We start from the raw sequence: 21,692 nt of genomic DNA, 5'->3' as shown, positions 1-21,692 counted from the left end.
TAGTGGTGATGGAACCAATGGACATCACATTTAAAAAATGAGATACAGACTTTACACACGTCACAAAAATTAACTCTAAATGGTTCATAGGCCTAAACATAAAGCACAATACTATAAAACTCCTAGAACATGGCATAGGAGAAAACTTAGATGACCTTGGGTATGACGACACCTTTTTAGATAGAAAACAAAAGACATACCATGAAAGAAATAAATGATAAGTTGGACTCCGATAAAATTAAAAAAAAAAAAAAACTTGTGCTCTTGAAAAAACAATGTCAACACAATTAGAAGACAAGCTACAAACTGGAGGAAATATTTGCAAAAGATACATCTAATAAAGGATTATTAACCAAAATATACGAAGAATTTTTAAAACAAGAAAATGGACAAATGACCTTCACAGAAATCTTACTGAAGAAGGTATACAGATAGCAAACAAGCACATGAAAAGATATTCCACATCAAATGTCATGAGGAAAATGAAAATCATAACATCAATGTTAGACCATGATTCACTGATTAGAATGGCCAAAAATCAGAACACCGACAGCACCAAGTGAGGATGAGGAGCACCCTCATCAAGATGAAGATGTGGAGCAACAGCAACTCGCGCCCACTGCTAGTGAAAATTCAAAATGGTACAGCCACTTCGGAAGACAGTTTCTTACAAAACTAAACATACTCCCCTACAATAAATCCATCAGTCATGCTCCTCAATACTTACAGGAGCCGAAAACGCCTAGCTACACACACACAAAAAAACTGCACATGGAGGTTTACAGGAGCCTTTTTCGTAACTGTCAAAACTTGAAAACAACCAATATGTTCCTAAGTAGGTGAATGGATAAACTGTAGCACATCCAACAACGAGAAATTAATCTGCACTGAACATAAATCAACTATTAAGCCATGAAAAGACATGGATAAACCCTAAATGAACATCACTAGGTGAAGGCAGCAGGCAATCTGAAAAGGCTACACACTGTATGATTTCAAATATGTGACATTCTGGAAAAGGCAAAACAATGGAAACAATAAAAAGATTAGTGGTTGCCAGCTGTTGGATGGAGGAGAAGAGGGATGAATAGGCAGAGAACAGAGAACTTCTAGGAGAGTGAAAATTCTTTGTATGATACTATAATAGTGAATGCATGCCATTATACATTTATCTAAACCCATAAAATTTACAACACCGAGAGTGAGCCCTAAAGTAAACTACGGATTTCGGGTGATTATGATGTGTCAGTGCATGTTCGTCAGTGCTAACGAACACACCACTTTGGTGAGGAGTGTTGATACTGGGAGAGACCGCACATGTGTTGGGGTAGGGGCTATATGACAAATCTGTGTACCTGCTTCTCAATTTTTTGGTGAACCTATAAGTGCTCTAATAAAAAAAGGTGAAGGGATTAAGAAGTACAAATTGCTAGTTACAAAAGAGTCACAGGGGTGTGCTGGGAACCCACCTGCCTAGTTTCAGAAGCTGTAACCCCCCACGGCTAAGGCTGAGTAAAGAGACCTTGGGACCATAAGCTACTAAGGAGGCAAAGCTTATCTTCCTGGCTGGGGCACTAGGCTCTGCCCCCTCTACTTCACCTTGCTTGGCCCCGGATGGATGACTGGTTAGCTAATGATGGGTAAGATTCCTCAAGAAAGGGATGACCTAAGACAGGCATGGTCATGAAGAGGCTCCAGGACTTGGCGGGGGGCTATAGAAAAAGGGGGTGATGGACCTTCATACCTTGGCTTTGACAGAGCCTGAGTCCCCATTCTGTCTGTAAGAAATCTCCTATCTCTTGGCTGCCTTCTTCTCCTGCCTGACTTAAACCTGAAACAATGCTGGGGGGCGGTGCAGCCCTGGGCAGGAATGGGTGGTTCCCTGGGGAGATCAAGCCTAAGAAAGAAGGCATAAAATCTTGTGGAAACTGCTTTGCTAAGAATGCCCTCAATTTTCTGATAAGGGCCCAAGCATGAAATGAGTTTGCTTCCCAAAGTTTTATAGCCCTTTAGCTATCAGACCCTGACTCAGAATAAACCCTCATAGTTTTTTGTATGTTATCTATTGTTTGATCCTAACTGCCTGACAATGATTGATGAGCTTTACCTGTATTCCTGTGCAAACTGAACCCAATAAACGCCTGCTGAGGAACAGGCTCCTGGCCCTTCTCCTTTGAGAGATAGGCCATCTTGTCCCCCTGAGCAGATCATGTCTTGGTAGACTTGTTCTTGTCTGTGACAGCTGGATGGCTCAGCAGGGGAGCCCCTCCCCCACAAAGGGATATAAAGTACAGCATGAGGAACACAGTCAATAATATTGTAATAACTATGCTTAGTGTCAGGTTAGTATTAGACTTATTGGGGGGATTATCTTGTAAGTTATATAAATGTCTAACCTGAACTTAATATAATAAATTATGTCTTTAAAAATAAATGAAATAAATGCTTGTACATGTTTTCCTGTGCATATCTATACACATTTCTGTTGAATATACCTCTAGGACAACTGTTGAGTCATATAATATGCCTATGCTCAGCTTTAGAGGGTAACTGTCAGACGTTAACTTTGGAAAGCAAGTTTCCGAAAATTGTTGAACCAATTTATATTTTCAGTAGTAGTTTATAGGTGTTCCACATAAGCAATATCTTAATCACTTATTGTATTTTTCTAAGTTTATGCACTATAGTATAGAGACATCTCACTGTAGATTTAACTTTAGTCTCCTTGATAACTATGAACATGATGTAAAGCACATTTTCATGTTTACTGGCTATCTTTCTCACAAAGTATTCAAGTGCTTTGCCTGTACAGTACAGAGTTGTCTGTCTTCTCGTTTTTTTGTAGATGTTCTTTATACATTCCAAATGAGTCTCTTACAGCACATACACGTTGAAAAATTCTTTAATTTTTGTGACTGGCTTAATAGAATACCCTTTCATTCTCTGACTTAATGGTATATTTTGATAAAAACAATTTCCTAATCTTAATAATACCCAATTTATTCATCTTTTTCTCTTGCCATCAATAACCTGAGTCCTGTTTCTTGGAAACATTTTTCTACTGGCCCTGGACATGTTTGCTGAAGCCTCTCCTCACCATAGTGCTGTCCCTGTCATCATCGGCCGGCCTGTACAGCCTCGCAGTTTCTGGACTCTCTGTTGCATTGATTTGTTTTTCTGTTCCTGCACGATACCACATTGACTTAACCATGGCTTTACAAAATGCTTGGAAATTCTCCAGCTTTGCTCTACATCAGGGGCCGTGGTACGTTTTATTGCACACTGGGGCCATCCTGTACATCGACTGCTCTGTGATTTCATTCTTTCTGAGACATTGGTGCATCAAATCTTGATGGCATTGCATGCTTGGGAACCTTCATGTATGTTTTGTTTTACTTTTTGTTATATTTTATCCAGCTTTTATCATTGTCCCTTGCAAGACAGCTAATCCAAGCCTCTTTATACCTTGGAGCAGAAGTTTTGGAAAAGATTATTAATTTTTTGCATAAGATTAAGTCTTGCATAACATAGTTTTAAATGGCTTTAACTCTTCCCAAATACCACAAGAATATTTGTAAATAAGAAAGATGAGTAAAGCATAGAGAAATAATAGGGTAGCTTATTTTTTTAGGGCTTAAAGAAATTAAATTTTTTATTTCTTCCTCCATCTACCACATTTAATGTTGTGTAAGTGGATTGCTGCAGGAGTAATCTTCTCCTCACAGATATTTTCATGTGTATGATGATATTTCTGGGAAGTAGCATGAAGAAAGGCATGCACAACTAATCAGCTTATGTATTTAATTCTTTTTTTGTTTTTTGATTTTTAAATTTAATCTTTACTGTAATTTTTTCCATCACCATTAAGTCCCCTTATGCCCCCCCAAGCACTTACCACACTGTTGTCCATGACCATAATGCTTTTTCCTTTTTGCTCAATCCCTGCATCCCCTAAACTCCCACCCCCAGCTGTCATCCCGCTTTCCATCTGTGAGTCTGTCCCCATTTTCCTTGTTAGTTCAGTTTTTTTTCATTAGATTCCACATATGAGTGATATCATATGGTATTTTACCTTCTCTGACCGGCTTATTTTACTTAATGTTCTCTAGGTCCACCTATACTGCTGCAAAAGGTAAAGTATTTCTTCTCTTTCGTGGCCAAGTAGTATTCCATTGTGTAAATGTCTTAAGTTGTTTTATCCACTCATCTACTGATGCACACTTGGGCTGCTCTCCTATTTTGGCAATTCTAATAACGATACAATGAACATAGGGGTGCTTATGTTATTTCGAATTAGTGTTTTGGGTTCCTTTGAATATGAAATACCTGAGTCAAAAAGCAGATTCATGTTTAACTTTAGAGGTAACTCCATACTGCTTCCCACAGTAGCTGCCCCAATCTGCATTCCCACCAACAGTGTAAAAGAGTTCCCCCTTCTCTACATTCTCGACAGCACGTGTTTGTTGATTTATTGATGATAGCCATTCTGACAGGTGTGAGATGACATCTCATTGTGGTTTTAATTTGTACTTCTTCGGTGATCAGTGATGTTGAGCATCTTCCCCTACATCTATTGGCCATCTATATGTCCTCTCTGAAGAAGTGTCCAGCTGTCCATAGGTACCCGTATGAGCGCAGCTGGACCTTTTGTGCTTCTCCTGCACTCCCTACCATTCTCACTGTGGTGAAGTGGTTTCTTCTGTCCTTGGTTGTAAGGCTTCTGTCCGGCTATTGTTCGGCTGGTTATTCGGGATGATTTCTCTATAATTCAGTTGTAATTCCAGATTGGTTCTGGGAGGAGGTTAGTGTAGCTTCCACTTACTCCTCTGCCTTCTTGGATCTCATGATAGGGTCATTTAATCCCAAATTCTCTCCTGCAACTGTCTAAAATTCTATAAAATTGATGATGCCTTAATATGTATATCTATATGTAATGATGTAGTAGTGAGTCTGACTTAAGGATGCTATATTTTTCTTGTTTATTTCTAAATATTGGGATGATTTATAAAATGATAAACACTCCCTCATAGCTGTTTGCCATCAATTGACTACATTTTGGACTTTCTTAAAAGATGAACTACTTTATGGTTGGTATAACAGATACTGTTTACTACCAAAGTTGATGACAGATAGAGCTTGTCATATAATCTATGCTGTTATCCTCTATTTCTAACTGAGCAACATTATTGAAATATGAAATTCAGTATATATGCCCAAAATGGACAAATTAATGAAATTACTAATATCTTAACATATATGTGAAAGGATGATTTTGCAGTCAAAATAGAGAACCAAGTACAGAAAAGAAAAATCATTTCCTAACATTTGAGAGAAAATCCACACTAATCATGGCAGACTTGCCATATAGGGATCTGGTGGCATTAATAAACAATGCCATTATCTTTTTCAGTAATAAAAATATCCTTTATGGTACGTAGAACTGAAAGGTTTCACTATTATTGCCATTCTACTACCTTTGACTAGGTATGCACTGCAAATTTTAAACTACAGTTACTGGCCTTTCAGGTCTCACCTAGGGACGAAAAGGAACATATCTACTGCGCTTCGAGCAAGCCTAGGCAAAGCAGGGTGGCTCTGCCCGGCAAAAAGTAGGCAAGGCCTGGCTCAAGGAACCAGGAAGTGTGTGTCCTCCTCAGGGTGGACCAAAGTCTCTTCTTTTCTCAGGAACTGGGTAAGAAGAGACAGGAAGGCACCCGTGAGGGTACAGAGGGCCATGATGCAGGTAGACCCAACTGCAAAGCCCATGTGTCATTGTCACCACAGGACTTCCAGGGGCCTTCTCATTTGAGGGTTGCCAGTGGCACATTTCACACAAGGTTATAAGTGTTAATGATAATATTTTTCAAAGTATCTTACAGCCCCCAGTATTTTCTCACTTCATAAATATCTAATTGGATCAGTTTTACAAGCATTCTTGAGAGACATGGTCAAAATATACCTTTTAAAAGTACATTTTAAAAACACACTTTAAGCATTCTACTACAAAAACTTCCATCCAGTAATGAAGAACTAATGAATAACATTTGTTGTAAAATATAGTGCAAATATGAACTCAAAATACTAAATAATTATTTGGTTAAATAAAGCAATTAAAAAATTTTCTTTAAAAACACAAAAACTTGTGTTAAAGATTATAGTCATGTAACCTAGACTATATTTGTATATAAACTATATAGTCATACAAATTCGCATACGTATAATTTAAATGTATAATTTATACTTATGAAATCTAAATTATACCTGTGATGTTTTGATGTATATATGTGTATGTAAATGCATATACATATAAGTATATATATTATAAAAAGTTGAGATAGATTTAAAAGATCTTCAGCATTAATCATGTAGATTCTAATCTACTCCAATGATGAATTACTTTAGAGCATTAGATTTCTTGTGAGACATTAAATAATTTTTAAAAACTTTATCTGATAAAACTAAAAATAATACACAATTAATTTATAATTATTTTTCTAAAACTTATCTTTAAATGTCTATCCTGTAAACAGTATGACTCTCAGGGACTATCCTTAAAAGCAAAAGTAACTTGTAACTTCTAACATCACTGCTTACAAAAATTTAACTAAATCAATGAACTTCAGAGTTGGAAAGGTGACATGAGAGTTATTTGAAAAAATAAATAGCTTTTGATTTAAGCATTTTTCTCTAAGAACATCACTAATTCCAATTAATGCAACATTATTGGACAATCTATAATCACACACATACATTCTGAATAGCTACCGAAATACAACACATTCTTCCGGTTATCGGTGGAATTCAGTACCTGCCTTCTCCCAACATGTTCATGTGATAAGGTCTGAAAACACAAGAAACTCCCAAAAGAAAGTCTTGAGAAAATACAACATGGAATTTTCTTGATCACAAAAATGAGCATTCAATTGAGTTATATATCTAGCTCATGCTGTAACAAATTAACATGACATAATGATCACAATAAAACATGTTTCAAACAATGAACTAGTTAAAACAAGTTTCTAGAGGTGTCTTAAATAGGTATTGCCACTCTCCATTCCAAGAGGGATTTATTTAAGCTGAAGGTTTTACTCAGTTATAATTTTTTTCTTTAATGACTTTTTTACAACAGCTAAATTGTAAAGAGTCTTGTAAAATCCATTGGGGAAAGGAGTAAATATGAGAAATTTAAAGCCTCACACCATTAGCTAATTTTTAAAAATGCTCTTATTTTAAATAATTCACATAATTACAACTTTTACTGTGTTTTCAATGTTTGAAAATCCAAGTTTCATTTTCCTAAAGAATAATATTTAAGCCATATGGATAAAATATATATCTTAGAGCCAATGGAACAATTAAAGTGCTAAGTGCTATTTTTTTCACAGCATTTGTCAATAGTGTCATTCCAACAATACACTGGCATGCGCGCCAGCAATGGCAAGCAATTAAAGACTTTCACATTTCCATTAACAGAAAATTTCTGATTTTCTCCTGGAATAAATATTCAGCTATGCCACAAAGGACTTTAATAATCTTCACAGGAAAACATCTTTTATCTCTATTTTCCAAATTCTGACGAGCTATGTTTTTCACCATTCACACATCAGCAAGTGCTGCTCTGGCCCTAGGACTGCGGTAGAACCCAACATGTTCTGTAACGGGACTGCCTCACAGGGAAGAGCAAACCTGATGAAGCGCCGGCCATGCTACTGCGCAGGCCCTGTGCACATGAAACACCGTCATGTGCACCCTGGCTGCGTCCTCCCTCCCCGGGCCTTGTCATGGAGTGACGCTGTTATCACCTTGTCCCACAGACTTGTCCTGTGAAAGGGGGAATGGATGAACAGAAGGCCCTACCAGAAGGGGCTCATCGGGGGCGCTGGTGGAGAGCTCGGCAGATGCTGTGCGGACTGTGCTGAGCCCAGTGAGGGAAACGTTTGAGAGCCTTCTCCGCCTCACACCACTGCAATTGTTGGGGATTTTAAATGCACATCTCTTATGGTAATTCAGACCACATCCTGGAAAAAAGAAAATAAAAATGACTTTTGTTCAACCATAAATTAAAAGCTATTCTAATATCAGTTGTAAATTTCAAATTTTTAAAAATAATACTGCTTCCATTTCTCTTGGGGATACTTGGTATTCAAATTTTCTTTTGAGATTTTGCTGGTTTATTTTCTGTAAATAATCTGGGTCTTAAATTCTGATTTTACTGGATGAGCTCAGCGACTACTATGATTATCATTTTTAAAAATGTTCTTTGATCTAATAAATTTTGGCTTTGAAGGACCTAGAAGAATAAGTCCAAAGAGATGATCTGAGCCATGTTTAATTGCCACAAGTTCTAATGCGAGTGGGCACGTGAAGAAAATCAATCACAAAGCATCATAACTTCTGCACTACATTGATTTAAATTCTGGCTCCCCAGTTCAAGGATTTCTTTCCACAGAGGGTGATAAAACCATGACATTGGTATTCAGGTATGGCACAAGTTGTATCTGCCATTCAATAACTGAGAGACCTTGGATGGTTTGATTAACTTCCTGAACCTTTGCTCATCTCAACAAACACTTACTCAAAAGAAATATATTCATATGAAACAGGGAAAGGGTGTGAGAATTGGGTTTCCCAGGCCAGAGCAAATACGTGGAAGACAGGAAATGTACAGAAATGAACAGAACAGAACCCATGCAGTCCCCAACCCCCTGGAAGGCATCTGAGGCAGAGAAAGCATTGTTGTAAAGGGCACAACATAAGCAGGTAATTCCAGCCTGTGTTCAGCTTGGTTGGGGAGGGAATTTCCTACCTTCACATTTAAGGCCTTGGCGGACAAGCCCCCACAGCATTTCTCCACAGTGATCGCAGAAAGCTGGGGCTCTGTATGAGTGAACAAAGAGGGCGTGGGGGCGAATCTGGAAGTCCTCAAAGGTGGCAGAAGCTGTAAAAACAGGAATGTTGAAAATTGAGTTGAACGGATACCCTCATTGGTACATAACTAGTGTGCAAGATAATTAATATGCAAGTATAGATATGTAATAACTCTCTGGGGAAAGCTAGGAAAGATGAGTCGCAACACTGCTTGGCTTTTAGCCAGTAGACTCTATTCTTTCCAACAACAGTTTTACAAACGGTGCTATGCAACCCTCTCCTCTACTTGTCAAAGTCTCAGGCCGCTTTGAAAGTAGCCAAAATGCTCAAAGAAAGCAAGAATGAAAGAATAACCCAACTCAATTTACAAATACCTGCTGTTACTTTAAAATATTTTGCTTTTTCTGTCCTTAAACGAACCAGAAAGGAATTCAGAAATCCTAGAGTAAATAAACTTTTGATGAAGTTAGACAGATCAGAGGGCACATACTTGAACATGACCATGAATGAGTCCATTAGAGGGGTGGGGCCCAATGGAAACACAGATAAGAAATCTTGAGCAGTGTCTTCTTGTGGAGATAGGTATTTGACCTCTTAGGCAAGACAGGTAAGTGTATAAATCCTGACCTAAAAATAAGCAAGCAGCCTCTTCACCAATATGCCAGAGGTTTAATACAAAACAGGTGAACTCCAGTCTGTTCTTTGAGAATATACTTTAGCAAATGATATCCACGCTGTAGATCATTTTTTTCCTGCCTACTTTTTTCTATATGGTATTCATGCAGAGTATTGAAATTCATTATTTTCAATTATAATTTTCTACATGTACTTATGACGTTATAAGAGTGGCTCATGGTTTTTGTTGTTGTTGGTAATGGTGGTTGTTCAAATGAAGAAACAGAAAGGTATAAAGAATTAAAAGTGAAAGACCATCCCTTTCCCCAAAATTCTAAATGGGTCGGGGTATATCTTGTAAACCAGTTTGCATACACAGCCTGATGTTGAGCCTGCCTCAGTTTCTCAGACTCTAAAAGAGAAGGTCTGACTGATGGTGACTTTTCCAGGCCCTTCAAGTTTAAACTTCCATTGTTAGGACAAACCCAGGGACAGACTCATGTGCTCTTGATTTCCTAAGGTTTTATTCAAAGAGAATTTGGGGGAAAATTTAGGCTTTACATATACGCTTCTATCTTGTCTTCCTCTTGTTTGCTCTATTGTCTTATTTCTCAACACACATTTGTCAGGCACCTTCAACATTGCCAATGGCACATTGTAGGGGGATAAAGATGTAAAAGTTAGTAAGATATCTTCACAGAGCCTACCACATTAGCAGGAAAGGCAGGTCAAACGAACAAAAAACCCACAGCAATGATAGAGTAACTTCGGTTCAGAGAAGAAGGAAATTGGGAAGGTACTCCATCTCTGCTACAGAGGTATCCACAATTATGAGAATAAGTTTGAGGGCATCACATCCATCAGGGTAAGTGATAATAGAACACGCAGGGAAGTGAATCAGATCGCCAGAAAGAATATTATTGAGGGTTCACAGGACATAACTGGACCCTAATAGAAGATAAAAAAATTCATGGGTTGGTTTTTCCTTAAATCTTGAATAAAATTACTCCAAATTAATGTGATTTATTACTGAAAATCATCTATCAGCTTATTAAAGCTATGGTTTTTACTCAATTAGAAATATGATGAAAACAATAACAGGAATAACGAAGATTTATTAAGCTCTAACTGCATACTGAACCCTGTGCTCAGAGATGTAAATGTGGGAAGAAGGAGCTGATCAAAGAGCTGGAGCCAGGCGACCGTGCACCGGCACTGCGTACATGGAGTCCTACCTAGTGTTAAGGTTACTAATAAAAAAACTCAGCTGTATCACATTTGAGAAATTGTCTGTTACGTTTCTCACTTCAAGATTCACAATATAAGGTCAATTGCTTATTCTCAGTAAATCAGTACAAAGGTACTGTTGGGTACCTTTCATGGTCTGATCAAAATGTGTCTAAATTTAGGAGTGAATGCTAAACACTCTTTAAAGCTGATCTGTCATATTCACGGGCAAAATTTGTTTTGAAATCATCCAAGAAAATAGTTAAAAAATACTTTGTGCCAACCATTAACTCCTGGCTTCTCCATCCCCATCCCACCCTCAAATGTCACCCCTCGAGCACCAAACAACTATGACAATACTATGACAGCAATTAGTTGAATAATTATGTAGTTTTCAAAATAAGGCACATTAGAATTTGACAATAGTAACACCAAGTTGCATTCAAATAGTTCTCTAAATTAATCAGGGAGAATAAAAATAATTAAACTGAAGATTTTCAGTAACCCACCCCAATTTATGTCACGTAAGTTTGTTTATTCACTTTTTGAGAGAGATTAACATTCATAAGCAGTTAGCATCCTTGACTTATGTTTAAATGCCATTTTCTAAAGTTCAATTTTAATATTCTCCTGTTAATTTTAAAATAATTAAATAGATTTTAAAAATAAAGCTACCAAGTGCGGTGAGGTTTCACACCCATTTGAAATCAAAGCATAACATCCATTCATTATGAATTTACCTGTTCTGCACCCTGGGGGGAGCAGCATTAGCCAAGAGCATGCATGTCATCTCACCTAATCACAAAATTGCACTTCAGAGATAATCACTTAGTGCAAGAAAACAAAGTGAATGCTGCAATTCTATTTCTCTTAAATCTCAGAATCAAAATGGACAGAGAAGAATAGGAATATTAAAGTGTCTAGAGATTCCAAGGGAGGAACAATGTGTTATCTGTCAGCCTGTTACAATCAGTCGACCTAAATTAAAACCATATAACAGAGCTACAAACTGAACACAATGGGCCCCATAACCTGGTATTTGTGCTTCTTTGATTTGCTCTATTCACAGTCTATTATGCTCCAGTGTGCAGGAGAGGAGAAAATGACATGCTTTCCTTAGTCACTGAGTATTTGAAAAAGGTAATTGAGCCAAAAACTCTAAGATAATCAGTAGTTCTTTTAAGGTTCATTATAAATTGTTGCACAAACTGGAATAAAATGTTTGGTTAGCAGTACAGACCAAACGAGGCTTCCAAAGCAAAATAACTTCTGGAGGTCAAATTATTTGCATAATAAAATAAAATAATGTCAGATCTTTCAAGATTTTCAGTAACTTTTTTTTACTGGTAATTTTGGCAATTTTAGAGAAGCATTAACTCTTTCTACATCAACAAATTGGGACAGATATAATAAAAGAAAAGTTTAACACATTGCAAGTATCACCTCATTCAATTTTTCACAAGCAGTCTATCAAGTAGATGTTATTATCCCCATTTTACAGATGAGAAAACTGAGCTTCAGAGATATAAAGGAGCCACAGGATTTTGATCCAGTCCTGACACCTGCACCATACAGACCTCCCCAGCCTCTATGAACGAAGTTGTATTTCTTTGACCTTTGAAACACTATGAATAATAAACCACATCTTTATTTTATAAAACACTTGGATTTAAAGAAAACACTGTAATAAAATATAATACACTATCACTGTAAGATGTACCTTTACCTCAGAGATGCCAAAAATACTGGGAAGAAAAGTCTATAAAATAATCTATAGAACGATCTTAACTCAGTTCATGATAAAATATCCCTTTAATATGCTTTCCACATAGATTCCATTTTTTGAAGTCCTCCTCCATTAAAACAAATTGGAACTAGTAACAATAACTAGTTTTTAGATTTTTCCAAAAGTCAATGGTAATGCCTAACTACAGGTCAACCAGAGCTTGTGTTCACGCAATAACCAGTGTAAGTTACCACATTCAGTGTGTTGGTCCCGCCAAGAACAAAATGCTGGGACATTTTCAAAAGCTGTGCAGAGTTGTTGGGATGAATTTGGTGCTTCCTTAGCCTTTGGAATACTGAAAATAGCTTCTGGGTACCGTGGCCCCAACATATGTTCATCCGTTTTAAGGTGCCTGGGTAAGAAACATTCTAACCATCTCCACACTGATACCCTATTAGTCATCCATACATACACATAATAGAAATACAAAAATTATCCTCTGTTCCTTGAGTGTTTAGTAAAATAATCACTACTCACAAATCACTTAATTGCATTTGTGAGTGCCTCAAATTATTCAATAGTTTTTTATGAGTCCCAAATACTCATCTGTAACTTCTGGTGGTCACAGTTCTAAAAGCTTTTAAGTATTTAAAATTAAGACACTTTCACATCTTTCTTAAATCAGCTGAGGTAGAGCAAGCAGTCCTAGTAACTTCAAGCATTAGAGTTGATTTATGTTATGTTTTATTAATATATCTAGAACCTACTAGGTAATACAGTTTTATGTCAGAAATAGAAAAATGAACAACATATATTGTTAAGGATTCAAAGTCAAAATAAGAATAACAGACCCATAAACAATTAACACAAAGTGCAAGGATGGAAACACAAAAGAAAGGCGGAGGGCGGAGACTGCCTGCGTCTGTCAGGGAACCTTCATCAGAGCGGTGCTCTGAACGGACTCTTGAAGGATGAGAACATTTTAAAAAGCAGAGAATGAAATAAAAAAGAGAGGGAACATTTATATAAGGTCTAATTTTACTTAATTATAGATAATTTATAGGATTATCTAGATATTTTTTGGTAATTATAATTACTGGCGGTTCTTGACACTTCATTGTCTTTTGCATAGTTAGGACAGTTAGCAAGAGTGTCCATGGGGCGGTTACCTGAGACATGACAACAGGTCATTTCCAGGCTATTGTGGCCCAGATGTGTGGTGGAGCCAAAGTTGAATAGTTCAGCAACAAGAAGATTCAACAAATTCTTATTGAGATATTTATGGGAGCATCTTTTAGGTGGTTGAAGGAAAATAAAAGGGAATTTCTATTTTTAGATCACATCTGACCAGAAAAACGTTAGTGGGGTGCAATGATGGGAACTTAAAAGTCTGTGAATATATCATCCCAGAGATTATACGAGCCAAGAGAAAAATAAAATAAATTGTCTTTAGATATGTTGATTACACAGTTCAGAAAGTTCTGGGAAAATATTTTCTAAGTGTATGGCCAGAGACTCCAAGAGTAGAAAGATCTCACAAGCCAGATTTATAGCACAATAACAAGTTACCCTAATTAGGAAAAAAAGGCGTTCATATCTAGAGAAACTGATGGAACTGCCCAGGAAACTATCTGCTGGGCTCCTGTGGAAAAAGAGAACACATCAACTACATTATCAGTAGCACAGGGGCAAAGTGAAGGCAAACAGTGGCTTGGCCAGTGAGAACCATCCCAAGAAGGCTAAAGAAGGAAAAGAATGAAGCCTGCGAAATAAGCCAATCAGAAAAAGACAAACACCACATGATCTTATTCACATGTGGAATCTAATGAACAAAATAAACTGAGGAACAAACTAGAAACAGAGGCATGGACACCTGGAACAGACTGACAGCTGTCAGAGGGGAGGGAGAAGGGCAGGGGAATGGATAACAGGAAGTAAGGGGATTAACCAAAGAACAAAAATTCGTAACTCAGAAATACGGACAACAGAGGGAAGGGGGATCGGAGATGAATAGAGGGTAGTAAAGGGGGAGAAAATGGAGGCATCTGTATTAGTGTCGACAATAAAAATAAAGAAATAAACAAACAAAAAAGCTGAAACTGAACAAAAGACCTTTTACCTGTGTTATACGTGGAAAGAATAAAATGGAGATCGGTTTGAACCATGGAAAAATATAGTGTAATACTACCAGATAAAATAGAAGAGGCTGAACTATTCAACTGTAATTCTGTTTCTGCTTTTTCTAGAAGTGGACTGTAAGAAAGAAGAGAAAGAACAAACATATTGAAGAAGGAAGTGAAATCTAGGATGATTGAAGAGAGATTATCTAAGGACTTTAAATAAACTATTTTCAATAAGCCCAAATGAATTATAAGTGAAGGCTCAAGAATTTTAATTAGAAAAAATCTACTGCAATATTCTAACAACCATATAATCCTATTGGGTTTAATAAAACTACTCTAAAGGCCTTCTATAGAAAACATAGGAAAGATCTTGCTAAGAAAGAAACATTTTAAACATGGGTAATGAAGAAATTCAGCCCTGGTTGCTATCAAAATATTCTATAAACCTATATTTTAAAATATGTGTTAGTGTGTAAGACACAAGAGAGATAAACAGGATAGAAATTATATCATAAAAATCTGTTAATGAATTTTAAATGATAGAAGAGATATCAAAATTAATTTACCAGGGGACATTACTTAACAAATGATTAACAATTAGTAGTAATTAGCTACTTGGGGTAAAGTACAATTTATAAGCTTATAAAATATATACATATATTATACCTGAGAGTAAAAAGTTAAAATATAAAACCAAACCATAGAAAAACTAGAAGGAAACAGAAGCGAATGCTTATCAAATCTCTGGAGGAAAACTGACTTCAGAAAGTAAGAGGAGTTCATGAATCTTCCAAGTGATGGAAGAAATCAAAGGGGGAAGATGTGTCAGCGTGATCAGACGGCAGGCACAACTGGATGGCTTGTCAGAGTCAGATGTGTCTTTTATTTTGCATTGGTACAATAGGATTACTTATGACAATTACATACGGGAGGTCACAGAAAGCTAATTAAGTTTAGTAATTCCAGTATTTAGAATATAATTACTAACATTAAAGGGCAGATCTTTATTAAGAAAATTAAGAAAGTTCACATGCATTCATTCCTGTTCAGAAAGAAACAGATCTTCATTTTTCTCCTCTTTTTAACTAGAGAGACAGCCGCAGATTTGACGGCAGAGCTAAACTCCTGCTCACCAACACCTCTGGGATCGGTTCCAGAACCTGGAGAGTTACAATAAACACGCGAGTGACCCTCTGTTTCCCTCCCAGGCACCCGAGCTCTATGACTGCTGCAGAACAACTGCTGCAGACGCAGCAATGCCACCTGCCAGGAAGACACTACAAGGATGAAAGAGATACGAAATGTAACTCCACGTAAATAAAAGAGAGAGCCAGAGGAGTCATTTTTTCCCCTCCATCTCCACACTGAGAAGTCAGCCAAAAACATCAAGAACATTTCCCTCAACATACTTTTTCTTTTTTTTGTTCAGCCATTACTAATGTACAGCCCCTGTCTTTGACACAAAACGTCCCTTCAGTTTTGAAGGGAGCCACTTCTTACTTATCTAACTCTTACCCATCTAGCAACTCAGCGCAGTATCACCTGCTCTGGGAAGCCTTCTCCAGTAGGCCTGCCCCCCCTGATGTAAATCGTCCTCTTCTCTGTTCTCATAGGCTCCTGGGCACACTTGTATTATGAAACACATCACTCTATACTGCCACCCCTTACTCCTTTATCTGTTCACACCTGACATTACAGATTGCTAGAGAATAAGGATAATACTTTCTCTGATTATACATAGACATATTAAGTAACTAATGTCCCTGGTTAAATAAATAAACCTTTAAAACACATTGCTTCTCTAAGATTCTACATTTTGCTAAGTCCTGATAATCTGTAAATAGAATATTTCAAATTCAAAAGTAAAGCAAAGCAAACTTTATTCAGTACAAACAGCTCAACTGTGATATACAGCATAGCTGTGAAAACAGCTGGGCAGTTAGGCAGTCCTGAGCTGCTGGTCCTGGGGCGAGGCTCCTCTCTGGCTACACAGCTCTCCTTTGCTCTGCGTAGGTCTGGTCTTGTCTGCCCTGCTCCTCTCTGTGCTCCACTCAGCTCCTGTGTTGGTCTGATCTGTGCTGTTCCGGCTAAACGTCTTTAGGATTACATCTTTGGTGTTTCACTTCCAGCCAGGGAAATAATGTCTTCTGTCTTCAGTGGAAAGGGAAAGTAGCTCCCCAGCCAGATGAGAGCTGGCTTAATATAGATGGAAGTCCCTGCTCCTGTGTTCCTGATTGGTCCATCCTCAAGCACAAAAGGACTCCAAATCCTTGTAATCTGACTGGTCCAAAAGGCACTGCCCTAATTGGCCAGAATAGGGCCAGCCATTCTCATTGGTTGGTGAAGATGCTGATAAGGATATAGCTGTGCCTGCTCTAATTGGACAGGAAAGCCTCATTCCTCCAGGTTGAAATACAATTCCAGGAACTCCTTTATAAAGGTTGGCTCAGGTGGCAGGAACACAGTGCAGGCAGGCAGCTCAGCAAGGGAGAAAGGCAGTGTAGTGTGGGCTTCTCCCTGAGGTGTAGTTTGCCATGAGAGGCTCTTGTTAAGAAATGGCTCTTAGGCTCTGTTTGTTAAATTTGAACCCGGTTAAGCCACTGACAGCCCTTCTTAGTAGGTATCTTCTTTCTTAGGCTCTACAATCCCATTTTAAGAAGTGTCTAGCAATGTCTAGCATTTCAGAGATGTCCTTGCTAGTACCTTATCACTCTAAAGGCTATATGTGTAAGCAGCTATGAAAAGCATGGACACAGTGCCAGAGCATACCTGGGTTCTAATCCTGGTCATAGCACATGGGTGACCCTGGGAAAGCTACTTCACCTCTCTCAAGCTCAGAGTCTCTCTCTCTTAAACTGGCTCGATGAAGCTCACCTAGTTGGGCTCAGAGAAGAATACAGTAATTAGCACAATCCTTGGCGTACTGGTGATAATTATCACAAAATTTCTCAGCATAATGATGAACAGTATGTATGTAATAAAAAATCCTGAGTTTGAATTCCGGTTATTATTTATGATTACTTTTATTGTTAGCATTATCAGTATTGTCAGCATCATCAGTATTAATATAAGGAATTACTGCTTTTAAGTCTATTATCAATCCACAGCACTTATAAAAACTAAAAGCATTAAAAACTAATATTTGTTCTTCTGCTACCTCATAAAGAATGCGTTTGCACTCTAGAGGAAATTGCTTTTCTAGCCACTGTTCTGCTGAACACTAATTAAATGAAGCTAAGTCCATAGGACTGTGTGTAGTTCCTTCTCTAAAATGAATCAATTAACAGCTAGGAACTGCCGTGGGGAAGGAAGGGTCACCATATCCTGATGTGACTGAATGACAAATGCCACAGCTGGAAGGAGATTAGAGAGCATCTCAGGTCAAGAAAGAACATAAATGGTTGCCCCATGTGTCCAACATAGAGGAAAAAGAAAATTAAGTAAAAATGTCATGGAGTCACATTCTGGCTAATGAGTGCAGGCTCTGCAGGCATCCTGAACAGGGGGAAAGAAAGGTCAATTCTGTTTCTAAGAAAGCTCCATCACATACAGGAGACTTTATACCTTTAAAAGGATAATGACTTTATTTATATGAGGAACGCCAGCATACAAATTGCCCTTTAGACTACTTACAGAAGACTGGTGGACAAAGACTAGGTGCAGTTGTATAGGAAACTGTTCTAATAGGCAGCAGGGTTGGTGGCGACAAACAGCATCACTGTTATCAAATACATCTGCACATTAGAGACACCAGGTCAAGGCCCTATAGGCTTTGCTTTAAGTTTAGGTCTCCTCGTACTTTTCATAAAAACAGATGCTTACTTTTGATTCATAAACCACAAAACCACGAGAAGCTATGAAATCGGCTGCGTATTCCTACTCCAGAAAAAGCAACTGTTCGATGACATCAGAAATCACTTCAGTGCCTGCTAACTGGGCACCTGCTGTGTGCAGGAATTGTTCTGGCTGCCTCTCCGGGGCCCTGCGGGAAGGGAACCTGCTGCTGAGGGACTCCCTGGTTTCTTTTAAAGAATCAGGCTGACTGATTGGATTCTTTGGTCCACTGCGGTCTACTAGAATAAAAGAGCTCTATTTATTGAAAATCTGAGTTTATGATTTTAATGAGGTTTATTGAGGTATAACTTACATAAAGTAGAATCTATCCTTCCTGTGTAGTTTCAACAACTGTGTAACAGGTGCTGTGACTGGGATAAGAAACAAGCTTATCAGCCCTGCCCAGATTCCCATGTGTCTTTGTAGAGACCTCCGTCTTCACCCTGTGCCCAGCAACCACTGATTTAGTTTCTGTCCCTTTTTCAGCATGCCATACAAATGGAGCCTTTTGACTCTAGCTTCTTTCAGCACAACTCATTTAAATTTCATCCACATTGTATGTGCATCTGCAGTTTGTTCCTTTTGAATGCTGAGTCAGATTCCATTTGGCTCATATGCCACAGGTTGCTTATCCATCACCAAAAAATCCTTTCAAACGGCCATCAGTTTATCCATTCACCAGGGCATTGGAGCCAAGGGTGATGCTGGGATGAGGGAGGTAGAGGTCTAGGGTCCAGAGCCCCCAGCTATAGTGGTGAGGTACAGTGAAAAGAAATGCCTATTTGTGACCTGTAGGCCACAGGCCATTCACAATGTGGGATCTTTATTCTTGAAAAGAACTTCCTTTCGTAACACCAGTTAACAATGGATTTTAGAGTGAGATAAGGTAGCTTCAGAATCTCTCTGTACTTCACTTCCTTCATCTTTGAAAAGAGGAATATAATTATTAACTGAAAAAAGCAGTTTCATAATCATTTCATTGAGAAAATATTTAAAACTCATACTCGGCACTGCACTGCAGTAATGCACAAAACTGGGAAACGTTTTTTCTAATACGCATATGTAGATGTATAATAATCTTAGGTTTCTGCACCATTTGCAAAATTTAACTCAAATAGATCATGGATGCAAATATAAACCACAAGCTATAAAACATCTAGAAGAAAATCTCAAAGAAAATGTTTATCATCTTGGTTTATGCAGAAATTTTCTAGATACAACAGCAAAAATATAACTCATTTTAAAAATTGATAGACTTTATTGAAATTAAAAACATCTGATCTTTTAAAGACCTGTTAAGAAATAAAGAGGAAGGCTATAAGCTAGGATAAAACATCTGAAAAACACATTTTTGATAACGATATGTATCTGAAATACATTAAAACTTCTCGACAAGATTAAGAAAAGAACCAATTGAAGAATCAGCAAAAGGTTGGAAAAGACAGTTGACTGAAGAAACTACATGGATGCCAAAAAGGCATACGACACCTGGTTCACTGTGGGTCCAGTGGCCTTTCAAAAAGTATGTTGGAATCATTGCCGCCATGTACAATATTCATTCAATCACAAGGTTATTCTGTGTCGTAAATACTGGATGTTCAAATGAATGCATTTTGGGACATAACCCACTCATATGGAGGGCTACCTATATTTGTTTTAGAATCTCATATCACATTACATCTTGATACCTGAAATCACAAACTTTGGTCCTATTTAAGGGAATATTTTGGAAGAATATTCCAAAGAATATTCCAAAAGAATATCTATCAAGTAGATAAGTCATCATTACCAAACAATTTGTAGAAAATACCACAAGTAATTAGAGATTGAGATTTTTCATCTAAAATTAACTATGTTTAGACAGCTTTTAATTAATTTTGTGCAATAATCCATTTTTATTATCAAAATTATCTACATATATATAAGTGAATTATTATTTCATTTCTGTTCATTTACTCATTTAATATACATTTATTTCTCATATACCATTATTACAGTGATGCCTAATTTCTGCATTTATTCTAATTTCATCCCCTTTAAAAATTACAAATTACAATGTCATAAAAAGCAACAGGGGGCTAATTTTGAACAAATTACACCTAGTGATTTCACAATGTAGGATAAATAACATAAGACGTGTTTAAATGGGATAGAGATAAATTTTTATACAAATTTGATGTTTCCTATTATAATTTGTTTAGGTAACTGATTCGCATACAGTAGAAACATTTTCTCTGAGATATTTCAGCATTGAAATTTTATATGCACCTGTTGAACCTCTGATAGTGGCTCCTCTCCTAATCAGGAAGAATATTCCCTGCGACTGAGTATTAGGATTGAATATTAGTCCATGTGATGGCAGAGTTTGCTTTGTGGTCAGCAAGTATTTTGTTCTTTAATAAAGTGTAATAGGCCAGGAGTGCCGGTTCCAGAGCGAGGGTGCCCGGGTTAAAACCCAGCTTCACGACTTACTAAGTGTTTCTTAACTCTGTAGGTCTTAGTTACCACATCGTCAGATGCATGCCATATATATATATACATATATATATATATATAAGTAATTACTTCACTACTTAGGTATTAAATATGTATAAACATTTAGATGAATGCCTGATATATAATTACCCTGTCATAATGAATATTTGCTAATATTTAAGATATTTCTTGTTTATTCTCATTTTAAAGTTTTTGACACACAATGATATTTGCAATAAGTTTGACCAATCTAGGTTATTTGGTCCACACTTATTTTTATAGTTTATTTGTTTTAAATTTATGTGAAAATATTTCAGGAGCAGAATAGTGTGACTTCGTTTTTTGTTTACCTTTCAGAGAATGCTGTTTCTAAATTGAAAGTCTAACCCAGCTAACTCTCCTAATCAACATTTGCAAATCATCAACAAAAAAATACTATACTAACATACTGGATCTTAACTCTGTTTTTGTTCTGTTTGTCTTTGTTTTATTTTGTTCCATTTTTATTCTGCAGAACAGAGCATACATCCTGGTATTTCAGGTAGTCGGTAAGTATATGCTGAATGAATTCCTCATCTATATCATTCATAAAAGAACATTCATTCATTCAACAAGTATTTGTTGTCACTGAGATAAATATTTATTTTGCAGTTACTTTACTTGCCAGGTAAGACATCAAACATTAGTATGGCAATGATCACCATTATTATTATTTTGTATAATCTTCAATCATTCAACTTAAATTTTTTTTTTAAATTTTGTTTATTTGTTTTTACTGATTTGAGAGAGAGAGGAAGGGGGGAAGAGAGAGGAGGTGGGGAAGA

The 21,692-nt window shown here is 37.1% G+C and overlaps 1 protein-coding gene across 2 annotated transcripts in view; it reads right to left on the bottom strand.

Moving 5' to 3' along the window:
* PRKD1 (protein kinase D1) overlaps nucleotides 1-21,692 on the bottom strand; it is a 315,738-nt gene that overhangs the window by 72,897 nt on the left and 221,149 nt on the right. For both annotated transcript variants that reach the window (XM_037037455.1, XM_037037456.1), the window contains exons 3-4: nucleotides 8,807-8,938; nucleotides 7,858-8,018 (exon numbers count right to left, since the gene is read on the bottom strand). In XM_037037455.1, coding sequence (XP_036893350.1) covers nucleotides 7,858-8,018; nucleotides 8,807-8,938 — 293 coding nt within the window. The remainder of the gene's footprint in view (nucleotides 1-7,857; nucleotides 8,019-8,806; nucleotides 8,939-21,692) is intronic.

The sequence above is a fragment of the Sturnira hondurensis genome, unplaced genomic scaffold (assembly GCF_014824575.4).
Source record: "Sturnira hondurensis isolate 20B ecotype Veracruz unplaced genomic scaffold, ASM1482457v3 Scaffold0023357, whole genome shotgun sequence".
In the NCBI taxonomy this organism is placed as follows: Eukaryota; Metazoa; Chordata; class Mammalia; order Chiroptera; family Phyllostomidae; genus Sturnira; species Sturnira hondurensis.
Note: the sequence above shows the minus strand (reverse complement) of the source record. Positions and strands in the feature narration are given on the sequence as shown.